This window comes from Rhinolophus sinicus, chromosome 1 (genome assembly GCF_057876585.1).
Source record: "Rhinolophus sinicus isolate RSI-liver-muscle chromosome 1, RSI-T2T, whole genome shotgun sequence".
Classification (NCBI taxonomy): domain Eukaryota; kingdom Metazoa; phylum Chordata; class Mammalia; order Chiroptera; family Rhinolophidae; genus Rhinolophus; species Rhinolophus sinicus.
The window spans coordinates 72775262-72788721 of NC_142501.1; the positions used below are offsets into that span (position 1 = coordinate 72775262).

The 13460-nt window shown below is 35.5% G+C and overlaps 2 protein-coding genes across 13 annotated transcripts in view; both read right to left on the reverse strand.

Annotated features, from left to right (window-relative positions):
• Positions 1-612: 612 nt before the first annotated feature.
• Positions 613-4272, reverse strand: BBS10 (Bardet-Biedl syndrome 10). Its single transcript, XM_019755070.3, has 2 exons — positions 4024-4272; positions 613-3631 (listed from the first exon to the last, which is right to left on the reverse strand). The coding sequence occupies exons 1-2, from the start codon at positions 4206-4208 to the stop codon at positions 1654-1656; spliced, it is 2163 nt and encodes a 720-aa protein (XP_019610629.3). The 5' UTR covers positions 4209-4272; the 3' UTR covers positions 613-1653.
• Positions 4273-9672: 5400 nt separating this feature from the next.
• The window catches only part of OSBPL8 (oxysterol binding protein like 8), a 150220-nt gene continuing 146432 nt past the window's right edge, over positions 9673-13460 (reverse strand). For 10 of the 12 annotated variants that reach the window (XM_074325395.2, XM_074325392.2, XM_074325394.2 and 7 more), the window contains 2 exons: positions 12064-12166; positions 10039-10315 (listed from right to left, as the gene is read on the reverse strand). In XM_074325395.2, the coding sequence (XP_074181496.1) occupies positions 10186-10315; positions 12064-12166 (233 nt within the window). In that variant the 3' untranslated portion in view covers positions 10039-10185. Of the gene's footprint in view, positions 10316-12063; positions 12167-13460 lie in introns of all 12 variants that reach the window. The other 2 variants (XM_074325390.2, XM_074325393.2) reach the window with 1 other exon arrangement.

The window sequence follows — 13460 nt, forward strand, 5'->3', positions numbered from 1 at the left end:
TTTTCTTATTGCGTGTCACCTCAAATCCTTTGTTGAGGATGGTTTAAGTACAATGTAATTACACATTAAAAAGTGCTCTAGCTAACCCAGTGGTGTAAACCCCCTGGAGTTCTGTAAATGGTAAGGTTAACCCATGAAAGCAAGACTGATCACCATTTTTGAGGGATTTTTCTAATTAAAAGAAAGACTGCTTTGTGTACACCTGTCTACATTTTCTGCTTCTCCCCCAAAACAGATCCTTTGTCCATGAAAGTTTGATAGAAATAATTATGACCTCATCTATGAGGACCAAACGACTCATTCAACAAGCAGTTCCTCAACAAACACTTATTGGCTACTATTGTGTGCCAGATAAAATTGTGTGCCAGATATCAGATCAGGTGCCAAACATACAGACTCATTCCCAGCTTACAAAGGGACTCTTGAACCAGTGATAATTTATAGCTACAAAACACCTACAATGTGCAAGTCACTGGGCATGTCTGCAAAAGTCTTCAAATGCCTTCAATGATGGAGGGGTATTTAAAAAAACAACAACAAAAATAAAGCAAGACTATCAAATGACCTGTCAGGCAATTTAAAAAAAAGTAAATGGAAAAAATTATACAGCAATTTTACAATAGGTTCATGTATCTATGAATTCGTATTAGAAGTAGAGGTAATTTATTTTCTCCATAGTCACAGAAATTAATGTTATCATATGGCATTAACCTTACAAAAATGAAATTATCTGTGGGTAGATGCAAAGTACTATTTGCATTTATAAACCTTTAAAATAAAATACAAACATTTTGAAGTTCACATTAGGAATAAATGTCTTAAATTATTTGTTACTACTGAATTCTGGCTATGCACCAAATACAAGAAAAAAACAGCAAATACATTAATTATTTTTACAAGCTCTTAGAGGCCAAGAGAAAATTGAAGTATGAATTTCATATCCTTTTTGGAATTAACTTTTAACTACAGAAATGAAAATAAGTTCATAATGCACCAAATCGTATTTTTGGTAACATATCTTCAATAGAGTATGGATGCTGAGAATCCCTTCAGGTTTTTCCACATGAAATGGAAATAAGGGTCATATAAAGTAAAAACCAATTTTATGTATATGCTTTTTGAGGGAAAAAAATAGACTTTTTACTTATTGTTTTAGAAATGATGAGTAGGGGAAATAAATTATTTTAAATGAAGCAAATAATATGTCCTGTATTATAGAAAATTAATAGGATGGGATTTCCAGACCCCATCCAAATCTGAGATTAAATGAGTCTAAGAACTAAATACAGAAAGGTAAGGGAGTAAAGATGAAGAGAGTGAAAAGATACAGAAAAGTAAAAAGAAGGATCTTTAAAGAAACACCCTACCACAAACACACGTAGAGGTGAGACACAGGGACATTGAGGGGGACGAACACACTTAGTCAGATCTTGGCTTCCCTCATTGGGAAGGCTTCCTCCTCAGAACGGTTCCATAACACAGTCTAATACTTGTGTCTGAATGTCTGCTGGCCTCTTAGTGTACTTCTTCTGATGACTTTTTAAATTAGGCTGTTTTCCTAACTACATTGAATGGACTTGAGAATCAGCGGTCACATAACTGCTTTATGTCTTGAGTTGGAGTGTAACTTAGGGTAATAAAAATGTTCCAATTTTATAGTTCCTCTTCTGAATCTAGATCATAAGTTTCCTGAGGTTGTCTCTTAATATTGATTACCAAATCAATGGTTAAAATTTTTGTCAAACACTGAAGAACTGAAGTTAGTAACTGGTACTTACCAGATACTGATTCCAAACCTGTCTGACTGCTTACCATGGGTTGATTGGTTTGCAGTGAGTGAAGAGCTCTTATATATATTTGTGGAAAGCTGTGAATTCCTTTCTTAGACTTATACAGGATTTTGGGAATGCCTAAAAGTGCATTAGCTATGATCCTACCAACCATGGCTGCTTCTGACTGCTGGCATTTTTTGGCATAGATGAGAAGATAGTAATGTAACAAAATCTCAAAATTACCACCCACTGGCAAAACACAACCTGCTGGTATAGATGAGAAACAGTAATTCTGGGAAGTACCCATCTCCAGTGACTTATATCTCACTGGTAACGTATACCCCTTTCCAGCAATTTTTGTGGCCTGTAAACTTTCATAAGAAATTTCTATTCTAGAGTTTGCTCTTGTTGAATTAGTAGAATTACTCTCAATAAATGGATCATGGTCATCAATTATCCTGGTTTTGTTTGGAGATAAACATCTCAGTGTTTCATCTGTCTGGTATGTATCTGTTGGTGTCACTTTTGGTGTTGAACATGGACCATGTGTTTCTAATTCTACACTTGGAACTACCAAATTTGAATATACTTTTACATATGTTTGAATTTTTTCCAGTTCATCTTTGTTCTTTACAATAGTGCCCTGATATGGCCTTTGTATTGAGCCATTAACAATTTCTGGTAACTGACTACTTTCTGTTGTATTCTTATAAATAGGACTAGATATAAAATTTTGGTCACTAACTTGTGTCATATAATTTAGATCAAGGTCTTTAAATAACTGCCGAAGCATTTTAAATGCTCCATGTAAAGCATCCTCATGTTGTTTAACAAGACCCTGCACTGGTCCACAAAGAACTAAACAGTGTGGTATAAACGGGCATGTGGTAATCAAGCCAAGATGAACATACCTTTTAGATCTAAGGATAAGGGGCTCACAAAATTTCACCAAAGCAGTGTTCGAGATTTCACACTGTGAAGAGGCCTGTGGTAGTATAAAGGGAGAAAGACCAGTGATCCTCTGAATAAGAGAAATTTCATCGGATGATAAACACTCTACCACTGATATGCTATTCAGTCCTGCATAATAAACAACAAAGTCTGGTTGTTTCACACTAGATAGGAGCAATTTTACATTCTGACTCTGTAAATGTTTCATTATTGCTTTTGTCCTTTCCATAATCCAAAACTGAGATGTCTGAAACTGTGCCTCTGAATTTAGAATAAACTCTGTCCCAGAAGTTGAAAAGAGAGGCTGAATAGTTTCTGTTACTAGCACTATTCTTATGTCACCATCTGCTGGACAGTATACAGAAAAGTCTCTGTGAAGCACAAGCCCGGCAATGATCCTGGAATCTGAAACAGGAAGGCCGGTTACACCAACATTCAACTCTACAAAACAGTCATCCACTAATTCAAATACTTCTTCAAACCCACTTTCACAAGGCATACACTTGAAAAAGAAGTCACACATCAATTGTGAAATAAAGTTGTGATTATTTCTTCCCACTCTTCCACAAAAGTATGCCCCTAACAGCAACTCTAAAGAGCTCCTACACAATGTTCTCTCTTTAGTGGATGAAGAAAAGATGGACAAAAAGTGTCTACTTAAGTATTGGTCCATAACGTAGTCTAATATTTGTGTCTGAAATGTTAGAAGAGCTTGAGAAATAAATTTCCATTGACAACAATTTTTCCAATGTCTTCCATGGGTTTGAATATTTTTGGAAATAAAAGAATCTTTTTCTTTGTGTGTGACAGCAGTAAGTCCTCTGAGCAAATGGCAAAGAAAGATAATAAATGTCTTAGCACCATCTCCTGTTTTTCTTAGATGACTGGAAACACATGCCACCATCATCCTAGACAAAAAAGAAACAAAGCAACTCAGATTTTCAGTGGACTGCCTTCCTAAATGCCCACAAAGTTGAAACCATGCTTTCACAGCTATAAGCATAAAATGAGAACACTGTCCCTTTGAAATGTCCTTAGTTTCAGTTTTTCCTTTTCCAAGTTACTTTGTTCTATTCCAAGATTCTAGGGTTGGGTAGGTAGGGGAGGAGCGTTCTTGGGACTTGGTAAGATTTGACGAACGGGATGTTCCCTTGGGCAGCGCTCTAACCCTGAGCGTACACCGGTCTCATCCAAGGTCATTTTCCCCGGAGCATAGCCTCAGGGACAATAAATTCAGAGAGATGGCCTGGGGTGCCCGTCTATAGCATGCCCTAATGGGCTGGAGTGCGGGACCGCGTACCTGGCTAAGGGATGCTCTAAGTGTAGCGCCTCCAGGAGGCGGCCTCCATCCCGGCTGAGCAGCACCTCACCGGTGGGCTTCGTACACAGAACTTGACGACCCTCGGGCCCCACACAGCAGCTCACGATGGTTTCCAGCACCTCCGCGACCTGTAACGCCGCCTTCACAGACCCGGCAGCAGCCATAGCCCGCCGGGCTCGGGCCGTTGTCAGAACAGCAGGACAGCCAGGAGGGGCGGGGCGGGGCGGGGCGGGGCATGGCCGGAAGCGGAAAAGGCGGGGAGGCCGGAAATCCGGGCAGCTCGGCTTCTTGGTTGGGCGAGGGGGCTGTCCTTCTGCCCCCTCAGCTGAAAGCCCCGCTATTTTGACAGTTGGGGCTAGCGCGGTCCACTAGCTCGTGAAGATAGAAAACAGGTCAGGACTTTCGGGGAATTGTCGGTGGAGCGCAAACCGCAAGCCCTTCCCCACGTCCCTCGGTAAATTCATTGCCCCCCAGTAGCTGCCGCCAAATCCCTCCGTCTCCCAGAAAGCTGCTTTCCGAAGTCGGCACGATAGTGGGGCCTACGTGAAGGAGGGAGTCGGCTTTATGCTTTCCTCAAGGGGGCTCTGCCACATTTCCTGGGCTCAGTTAGCACTGTGAAGTCTCAGCCACCATAGTTTATTCTTTAGCAGAGGTGACAGATGTGAAGGCTTAGCCACATTGGTGGTAAATAGCATGCTTTAAAAACAGTGGCCTAACATTGGATACAACAGCAGAAAAAAGAACACGTACTGTTAGGCAGAAAGAACATACTGTTTTATATATTAAAATGCACTCTTGTAAGGATGAAATGGTTAAGAGTGTGGGCTTACGATTCAGACTTGGATTTGCTCTGCCATTTGTCTGTGACATTCAGCAAGTAGCCTCTTTTGTCTTATCTTTTTTAAAAAACGGAGATCATAGATATGTAAATGAAAAATCTAATAAGGCTTTGGGGAGGGTGGGGATGTTTATAAAGCGCTTTACCTGCATGGTGCCAAGCATATACTAAGCACTCGACAGTCAAATATTTACAGCTCACTCACCAAATTACTGTGACATTTCACCACTGTATGGGCCCACTGTCTCTACAAGAAAGGGCAATTTTGTAAGGCGCAGAAGAGTTGAATAGCATAATAACATAACATAGCATAATAGCATAACTTAAGAGTGTGATCAGTATTAGTAAGAAATTTATTTATCTTGTAGATGTTTCATTGAGATTGAACAGTGCGGGGCTGTTTTCCTTACCCCTTATTATTCCTATGCACAGGGCAGGAGAAACTTGTAAGCCCTCCCCCGCCTCCCCCCAATTATTAATAAGACAGAACAAACTATTAGCCAGAAGCAATTGGACCCTGAGGAGAGAGTAAGAAAGGGAGGGGAGGAGGATGGAGGAAAACCAGAGGCATAATTTGTTGGAACTCAACTGATGTTGACTCAATATAAACTAATAGGTGATTTGAGGGGGAAAAAACTTTCATATGGGTTTTGTGTATATGCTTAATAGTAAGGTTTTTATTTTTTCTGGTTCTACGCACCACAAAGGGATTACATTACTCAATATAGATTCGAGCAGTGGATTATTACAAACACTTAAAAGTGAAGTGCTGGGATCAGAGTTCTATTTAAGTGTACAGTGGAAAGAGAATGGACATTGAAGTCAGACATAGATTCAAACTTGGGCTCACTATCACTCTTACTATGAAGCTTTTGAAATCATTTAACTTCTCTGAGACTCAGATTCTTTATCTATAAAATCGGGCTAACTTCCACTTATTTTAAGGTTATTATGAGTACTCAAGAAGAAAGAATATAAAGCACCAAGTAAAGCATACATTAGGGATTCTGTTAATCCCTTCTAAGTCCTGTACCACCCATCACAACTACCCCCACACAAAATTTATTTTAATTTAAAAATTAGCACTAATTTAGTCACCACATGTTATATTCAAAGTCATTTGGTCACAATTTGTTCTTTTTTTAAATTTTTATTTAGAATGCCTACTTGTAGAAGTTAGCATAATTTTACAGATTTTTAGAAAAACTCTATTCTTTTGTCTGCAAACATTTATAATAGGTTAGGAATAATAGATTAGAAATGTAATACATTATAAAACAGTAGCCTATGACTATCTATACATTTACAATGCACCTTAAGGAAAATAATCTGACAGTGTGCTGTACTTAACACTGCAGATAACATACCTTTATTCTATTACACAAAACTGACCAGTGGTAGTATTTGAACTTAAAAATGGCCATCAATCAGGTTATTTATCTTAGATGTATATTTAGGCATGCTAAAAAAGTGGAAAATTTTTCAATTGAAGTTCTGTGGCTCATCAGTTCAAATATTTCATGGCATTTTTCTTTAAATAAATTTCAATCTTGTAATACTAAAGTAATTTTACATGATAAATGCATAAAAGAATTTTTCTAAATATTTTAGAAGGTATATTCACATTCATTTTGTCACGGGTTTCTTGTGGCTCTTCTAAATATGTTAATCATATTAAGGAGACACTGGTCCTACATAATTTTAACAGTCCATCTTCAATTAAAAACTGTAACTAAACAAACAGTATGTTAACAGTAACATAAAGTAAATATACTAAATTCACACTATAGGTAAACGAAATGAAACTACATTACATAATAGTGACAGGTTATACATTTTTAAGCATCTCTTTTTCCATATAGTCAAATGAGAAGTTGAAATGCAATGTTAGTGATTTGTGTTGGGTGTCCCCCATTGGTTCAAATTAGAAAGTTTGGTATAAATGCTAATTTTAATATTTTATTTCTGTGTATTTAACATAATTCAAAATAATCTGCAGCATCACATATGGCTCATCAATAATGCCATCATCACTTTATGTCAAACAACCCCCCCAATATAGTCATTGCTCACTAGAAATGCTAAACATGGGAAAAAATGGAATTTTATACATTTGTTTTACTTAAATATGTGACTAAGATATTCTTTAAAAAGTTAAAACTGCCTTTAACAGAATTTTGTATGTATATGGCACAAGTTGACACCCAAAACAGTGTGAATTCCATCAAAAAGGCACTGTTTACAATACTCAGAGTAATCTGACAAATCTACTTCAATGATGTGATAAAGAATATATTTGAAATAAGTAAACAGACAAACCCTTGTAAAAGTACAGCATCACCAACTTAGATATACGTAACTATATAAAAGGAAATAAGGTGACACAGAGAAATGACCCTTTTATGACAAGTCTATAAACACTTTGAATCATATAATAGTTCTGTAACACAAAATGACAAAAAGTATTCTCTTAAAGGCACAAAAGCGTGAATACTAAATGACGGCTGTATTTAACAAGGCCAACTTTTTCAGTGGAATGGTGACAAAGATTACACTGTACCTTTACAAGTGGTACAAAAAAGTGCTGATATGGAATACAAGTAAAATATCTATTGCTGAAACTAATTTCACATGCCCTATTTATTGTCTTTTCCTGGGTCAACTACATCTCAATGGTGAACAACTGAAGGCATAGCACATTTAACAATTAAAATAGAAATGCACATTTCAATAACTCTTACCTAAATTTTCATGAGAAAAAAATAAATTTTTGATCAAATGAAAAAACAGGTCATACGGTTCTAGGTTAAATCCTAGAAACCATTATGAGGCTCTCAGACAACTGGAAACTGTAAATCACAATTTTTATGAATCCATGTGTGAAGGGAAGATTAATCTCAGGTAGAGATCATTCAAAGTCAATTACATATATGGCTAAATACAAAGTTAACTGCGAGTTTTAAAGGATTCATATAGTTAGCCTGGTATAAGCAGTGATCTAAAACTAAGCCACCAGTTCCTGAGTGTTTTCAGTTTGCAGAAAGGAACTCACACAACTAAAAGCATAATAAGACTACTAGATTAATGCTTTTAGAGTACAAGAAACAGTGATGAGTAACCCTGCTCTTTCTCATGAAATAGTTTTTGACTCCTTGGGTAGTAAGAACGCATAACATCTGCCCTAAAAAGAAAATTCAAAAAATAAAACAACTACCTTTCCAGTCTTAGAAGGTACTCATACAAATAAAACACTATTTAGAGCAAATGAAAATAACCCACAAGTGGATTAGACTAAAACCCCAAAGGGGGGATACCAACAAGAAATTTTAAGTTTTCAGAGTTTAATGATGAAATGACTTTTGTGATCAGCCAATCAAGTTATATATAATATAAATACTAATTTCAACCATAAAAAGATCAAATTGTACAATATTTACAAAATGTATATCAGTGAATAGGCAGTTGAGCATAACATTGGAAACAAAAAGTGAGTACAAAAATTGTATTGACAAGTATGAAATACAAATGAAAAACCCCCATTTGTTCCAGTGTAGTCATATTATACCTATACTTATACTGAGTATAGGTATATCTTATTTATATTTTAATCAATTAAAAAATGTTTTCACATGTACATATGGAATATAGCATAATTTTGCCAAAAAAAAACACACAAAAAACCATGGGAAATGGCTCTTCATAAAACCTAAGGATACTTAAGGTAGCTACATTGATTAGGCAGGAAAAAAGCTGGCTCTTTTTATCATTTTCAATTTTCATGATTTAGCAACCATTCTTTAGTTTTATATTTATCATGGCATTCAACAGTTGATTATTATTTTACTAGTGTCTAACAGTCTCTTCTCAGTCAAAGGCAAATGTAGCCAGAGCAATTATTTTGACCTACATTTTCATTAAGAAACATTTTAAAACTATACTTTCAAGGATTCTACGATATATCTGAGAATAACATGTTCCTAACTTTAACTTACATTTGCAAAAATTGCTTTGAGGACTATAAATATTTATGTAAAAACATGAAGTAAAAATATTAAAATAAAATAAAAATTAGGAAAAAGTTTGCCTGAGCCTGAACAAAAGGAAATCTTGAATTGTGGTTTCTGCTACAGAATGAAGTTACTAAGAACCAAGGAGGAGAATAAAAAATTAAACTTCAAAACCTGATGTTCTTCTTAGATGCTCAACTTATTGCACATTGTAAAGAAACCAATTTTAATGTACACATAAATGCCACCACACAAAGCGTCTTTTCTTATTGCCTCTCATATTTGGCTTTTGAAGTAAAATATTAGTTATAATTTCTTCTATCCTACTTATTCACTGAACAACTAGGGTCTAAATGAAAGATAAAATAAGTTTTTCATAATGAAAAAAACAAGAGTTATCAGCATTTCATATGCCCTATAAACATCTCTAGAACTTGGCCTGTGTTATTGGACCAACTGAATTAAAAAACAAAAATAAGAAAAAAGGACAGCAACTAATTTTGATCACATTTTTTTAAGCAAGTGCTTAAGGTGGTATTATATAGGTATGATAAGATATAATCAATAGATCCAAGTAGCTGCATACCATTTTTTATGTTGATATACACATACGTGCATTTGTACCTGTATCTATAAATATTAAATTCTAGGCGTTAAAAAAATCTTGTGTAAACTTTTAAAAAAGCAATTTATCACCTTGTATCTCTCAACAAATCAATTTTAACCACACTTTGTCTTGCTGTTTCTAAGAAGACAATTGAGCTGGGTGCTTTGGAAATGATCTTTTTTTTTTTAACAGTACAGTGTATTGAACTATTTATGATATGTCTATTATTCCATCATTTCCCATTTTGTAATTCCTTATTAATAAGTTTTGTGCCTGTTTTATGAAGAAAACAGATTATTATACATGTACTTATAATATTGATAGCTTTTTTTGTTATGAATGTTAGTGCTGTACCTCAGAACATACTATAGAATACAAAGACTACTGTCAGGTATACATAAAACACTACTGTGTATACATGTGGATTTATTATACTCACATGTAGACACATTCTCACAAAAGCTAGAAATGGTCTGGCACTTAACACATAGTTCACTTTAATAACCAAACAGAATAGCTCTTGTTTCAGGTTAAGGATAAAAGGTATGAAAGGTCAACACTTCTACATTTAAATCTAAGATTTTGTTTCTGAAATATTGTGATGTATTAATAAAGACCAAACCAGTTTGAACTTTGGTCCCAGGCCAAATCTGATCATTCCAGTTCATTGATTCAACTGTGAAGAACTTCTATTTAAAAATGAAGTTTATTATGACTTGAAGCAAGATCAGGAGGAAAATGATGAAGTAGTCTTTTTGTTGTAGAAAATCCGTGGCAGGTGTGCTTGAAACTAAATGATTTCGAAGAGCCGTAATATTTCTATAAAAATAAGCAACAATAAATTTTATAATTATTTGTCAAAAAAGTTAGCACAGAACCCATATTTGATACATGGTCACAGAGCACTTAGTTACGTTAACAAGTACTTACCAGGATTATGCTATGTGGAGCCATTATTAGGACCTGTCTAAATCTATGTTCCACATTGTACCAAATATATAAATTAATGATGCATCAAACATAGTTATTAAGTTTGATAATGTGAAATATATCACCTTCTCTGTTATCACAGTAGTTTTAAAACAAAATTTTTGCTTCTTACCGTGTTTCCCTAAAAATAAGACCTAACCAGAAAATAAGCCCTAGCGTGATTTTTCAGGATGACATTCCTTGAACATAAGCCCTACTATGTCTTTTGGAGCAAAACTTAATATAAGACCTGGTTTTCTTTTTGGGGAAACACGGCAGTTGGCCCACTAAGATTCCTTTATCTTTACGTTAGGGAGATAAAGGGAGAATTGGAGAAAAACCCTAAACTGCCCAGGAAAAAAATAATACAACAGATTTTATGGCATTCCTAACTTGAAGAATACTCTACAGGCATTTCATATGCTAATAAAAATGTTAATTTAGTCTTGAAATGAGCTTAAATTATCCTCAAGCCACCCTAAATGTTTTTGGCTAAGAAGAGCTCATCAGTGAAGACCGTTAATGCAGAAGACACACTCCCCGCTCTAAAGGAGCTCATGGGCCAATGGATGGTAAACACACACAACAACTCTGTAGTGTAGTCAGCACTCAAAAGGAGTATGTATAGGGAGCTGAACCAGTGAAGTGGAGGGATTATTAACGCTACCGGGCAGGGTGAGTGATGAGAAATGTCACAAAAAGGGTGGCATTTGAGTTATATTCCGAGGGATAAACAGAGATTTTCTTGACGGGCAGGGTAGGAGGAAGGGCAATCTAAGAAGTGGACTGAGTATGCACAAAGATCCAAAGATAAGAGAGTGCACTATATTCCTGAGATGTGAGGACTCAGGACTTGAGCATGGGATAGGTGTAGGGGAATGGCAGGTGAGGCTGTAGATGAAAATAGCAACTCAATATGAATCATAAAATCACCATGAACAGAGAAAACATCTTTAAAAAAATCTTCCAGATCACCTAGCACTAAATGAATACACAAAAGCAAGCTGGCTAATATTTAAAAATGTAACATCTGATATAGCAATGAGAGGCAATCAATCTGAACTCATGATAGCCTTAGCAATGAAGCAGGATAAGGACCCTTTTCCCTCCAAGGAACCTTCCTAAGTGTTAATGACCTTTATTTTAGTTGCTGGATCATGGGAGAGTGTGCGGGGAAGGTGTGGGACTGCAAGTGGAGCACTCGAAGGACTCAGGGTAGTGGCTATTTACCCACTGTTTGGAAGTATTTCAATAACTGGTGCACTGCAGTTGAATATTAACCACATACAAAGGGGACTGCAGAGGTCTTTGCTGACTCAGAAACCTCCCCACATCCACAGCCAACCCAGCTACACTCCTGGTATGCTACTGCAATAACGTAATGAGATTCCACTCTACCCTCACAAATGAGGAAAAACCTCCCCCTCTTCCCCAATATTTTAGTGCTGAAAGAATTTCATATGTTTCAGTCATCAGGTGACAAAAGTCAAGGTTCTATTTTAGCTTAGAAATGATATAAAAATGTAGAGTTTGCATATGATTTCCTACGAAACTACTCCTCTCGATTCAAATGAATAGTCACTTTCAGTATATATTACCTTTTAATTTCTTCTTGTGTTTGTTTTATAGATTCGATGGAATTCTGAATGTCTCCCAGCTCTATACCTTTCTTTCTTCTTGTGCTTGGTTTTACTGATTGAGCTAAAAGGACATTTAGAATAAACTTGGTGAAAATAGTGAACATATTTAATTGTAAACAATCCTCAGCTTAATAATTCTCATGTAATAAAAATTTTCCTAGGCATTATTTTATAGTTTAGAGATTAACATAATAATACTAATACTCTGCATTTCTGAAGTTTTAATCATTATTTCAAAACTAGAACACTACAGGTATATTTAAAGTAACCACGAATTAATTTCAGATGGCATCAGTTTTATTTTTTAACAAATATAAATGGACAAAAATAGTTCATTAAAAATACATATATTAATTTGGAGAAGGTATTGCTCTCTTCTGTCTCTTGTACATTTGTCTCCATCTGAAGAAGTCAGCTTTTCTTGCCCCCTTTTCAGTTTTTTATTAATTGTTAATGTTATCTTTATTCCCCTAGTCTCCCAAACTTTAAACCTTTTCAATTGGTTTTGGTATCTTTTCTAGAAATTTTTATTGTAATTCCCCTCTCACATCTGTTCCTTCCTTTCCATTTTTCTTCAGATCTTAACCTCTTTCTCCCAATCTCAGTTTTGTCATTTGTAAAATAGGGATAATAACACTCAAACTTCATATGGTTGTAATAAGGTGTATTTAACATCCAGTTTGTCACATGTTAAGGACTCACTAAATGTCAGCTGATACATTATAGGTAATATAGTAGTGGAGGGATAAGAGAGTAGCCAAAATATCTGCATATGCAACATATGTATGTGTGTGGCCTTGGGCAGATTAATCTCAGTTTCCTTTTCTGCAAAATGGAAACAACAGTGTAATTCTCCATTGTAGCACACTAGTATCATGCATTTCCTGCTGTTAAACCTTTATTAATTTTATCCCTCTCCTATTCCAGTAGCCTGTACCCTACCGTGCATTCTCAAGCCTAGATTGCTGTAGTCCACTACAACTCACTAGGGTTGCTCTAAGAACATTCCCTCAGACTGAATTCAGCTACTTTTCCTTTCAACTCTTTACCATTTTCATCTACTAATTTCCTGATATTTATAATTTATTCACTTCTAGTGTTATCTCTGCAAAAATGAGCTCCCCAGCTCAGTGTAAGCTTAATGATTATGGCATTAAAAAAATTTATTTTTCAGTGTCTCAGACAGTACCTTAACTTTTTCTTGATTATATCGCAATGTAGTTCAACACAGCTGACACATTATTTGACTTAAGAATGGCACACTAGTTAATTTAGTCCATAATGTTGATACAGTTCTTTTTACTTGTCTGTGATGTCTAAACAATACAATAATTTTGAGAATGAAAAATTGTTTT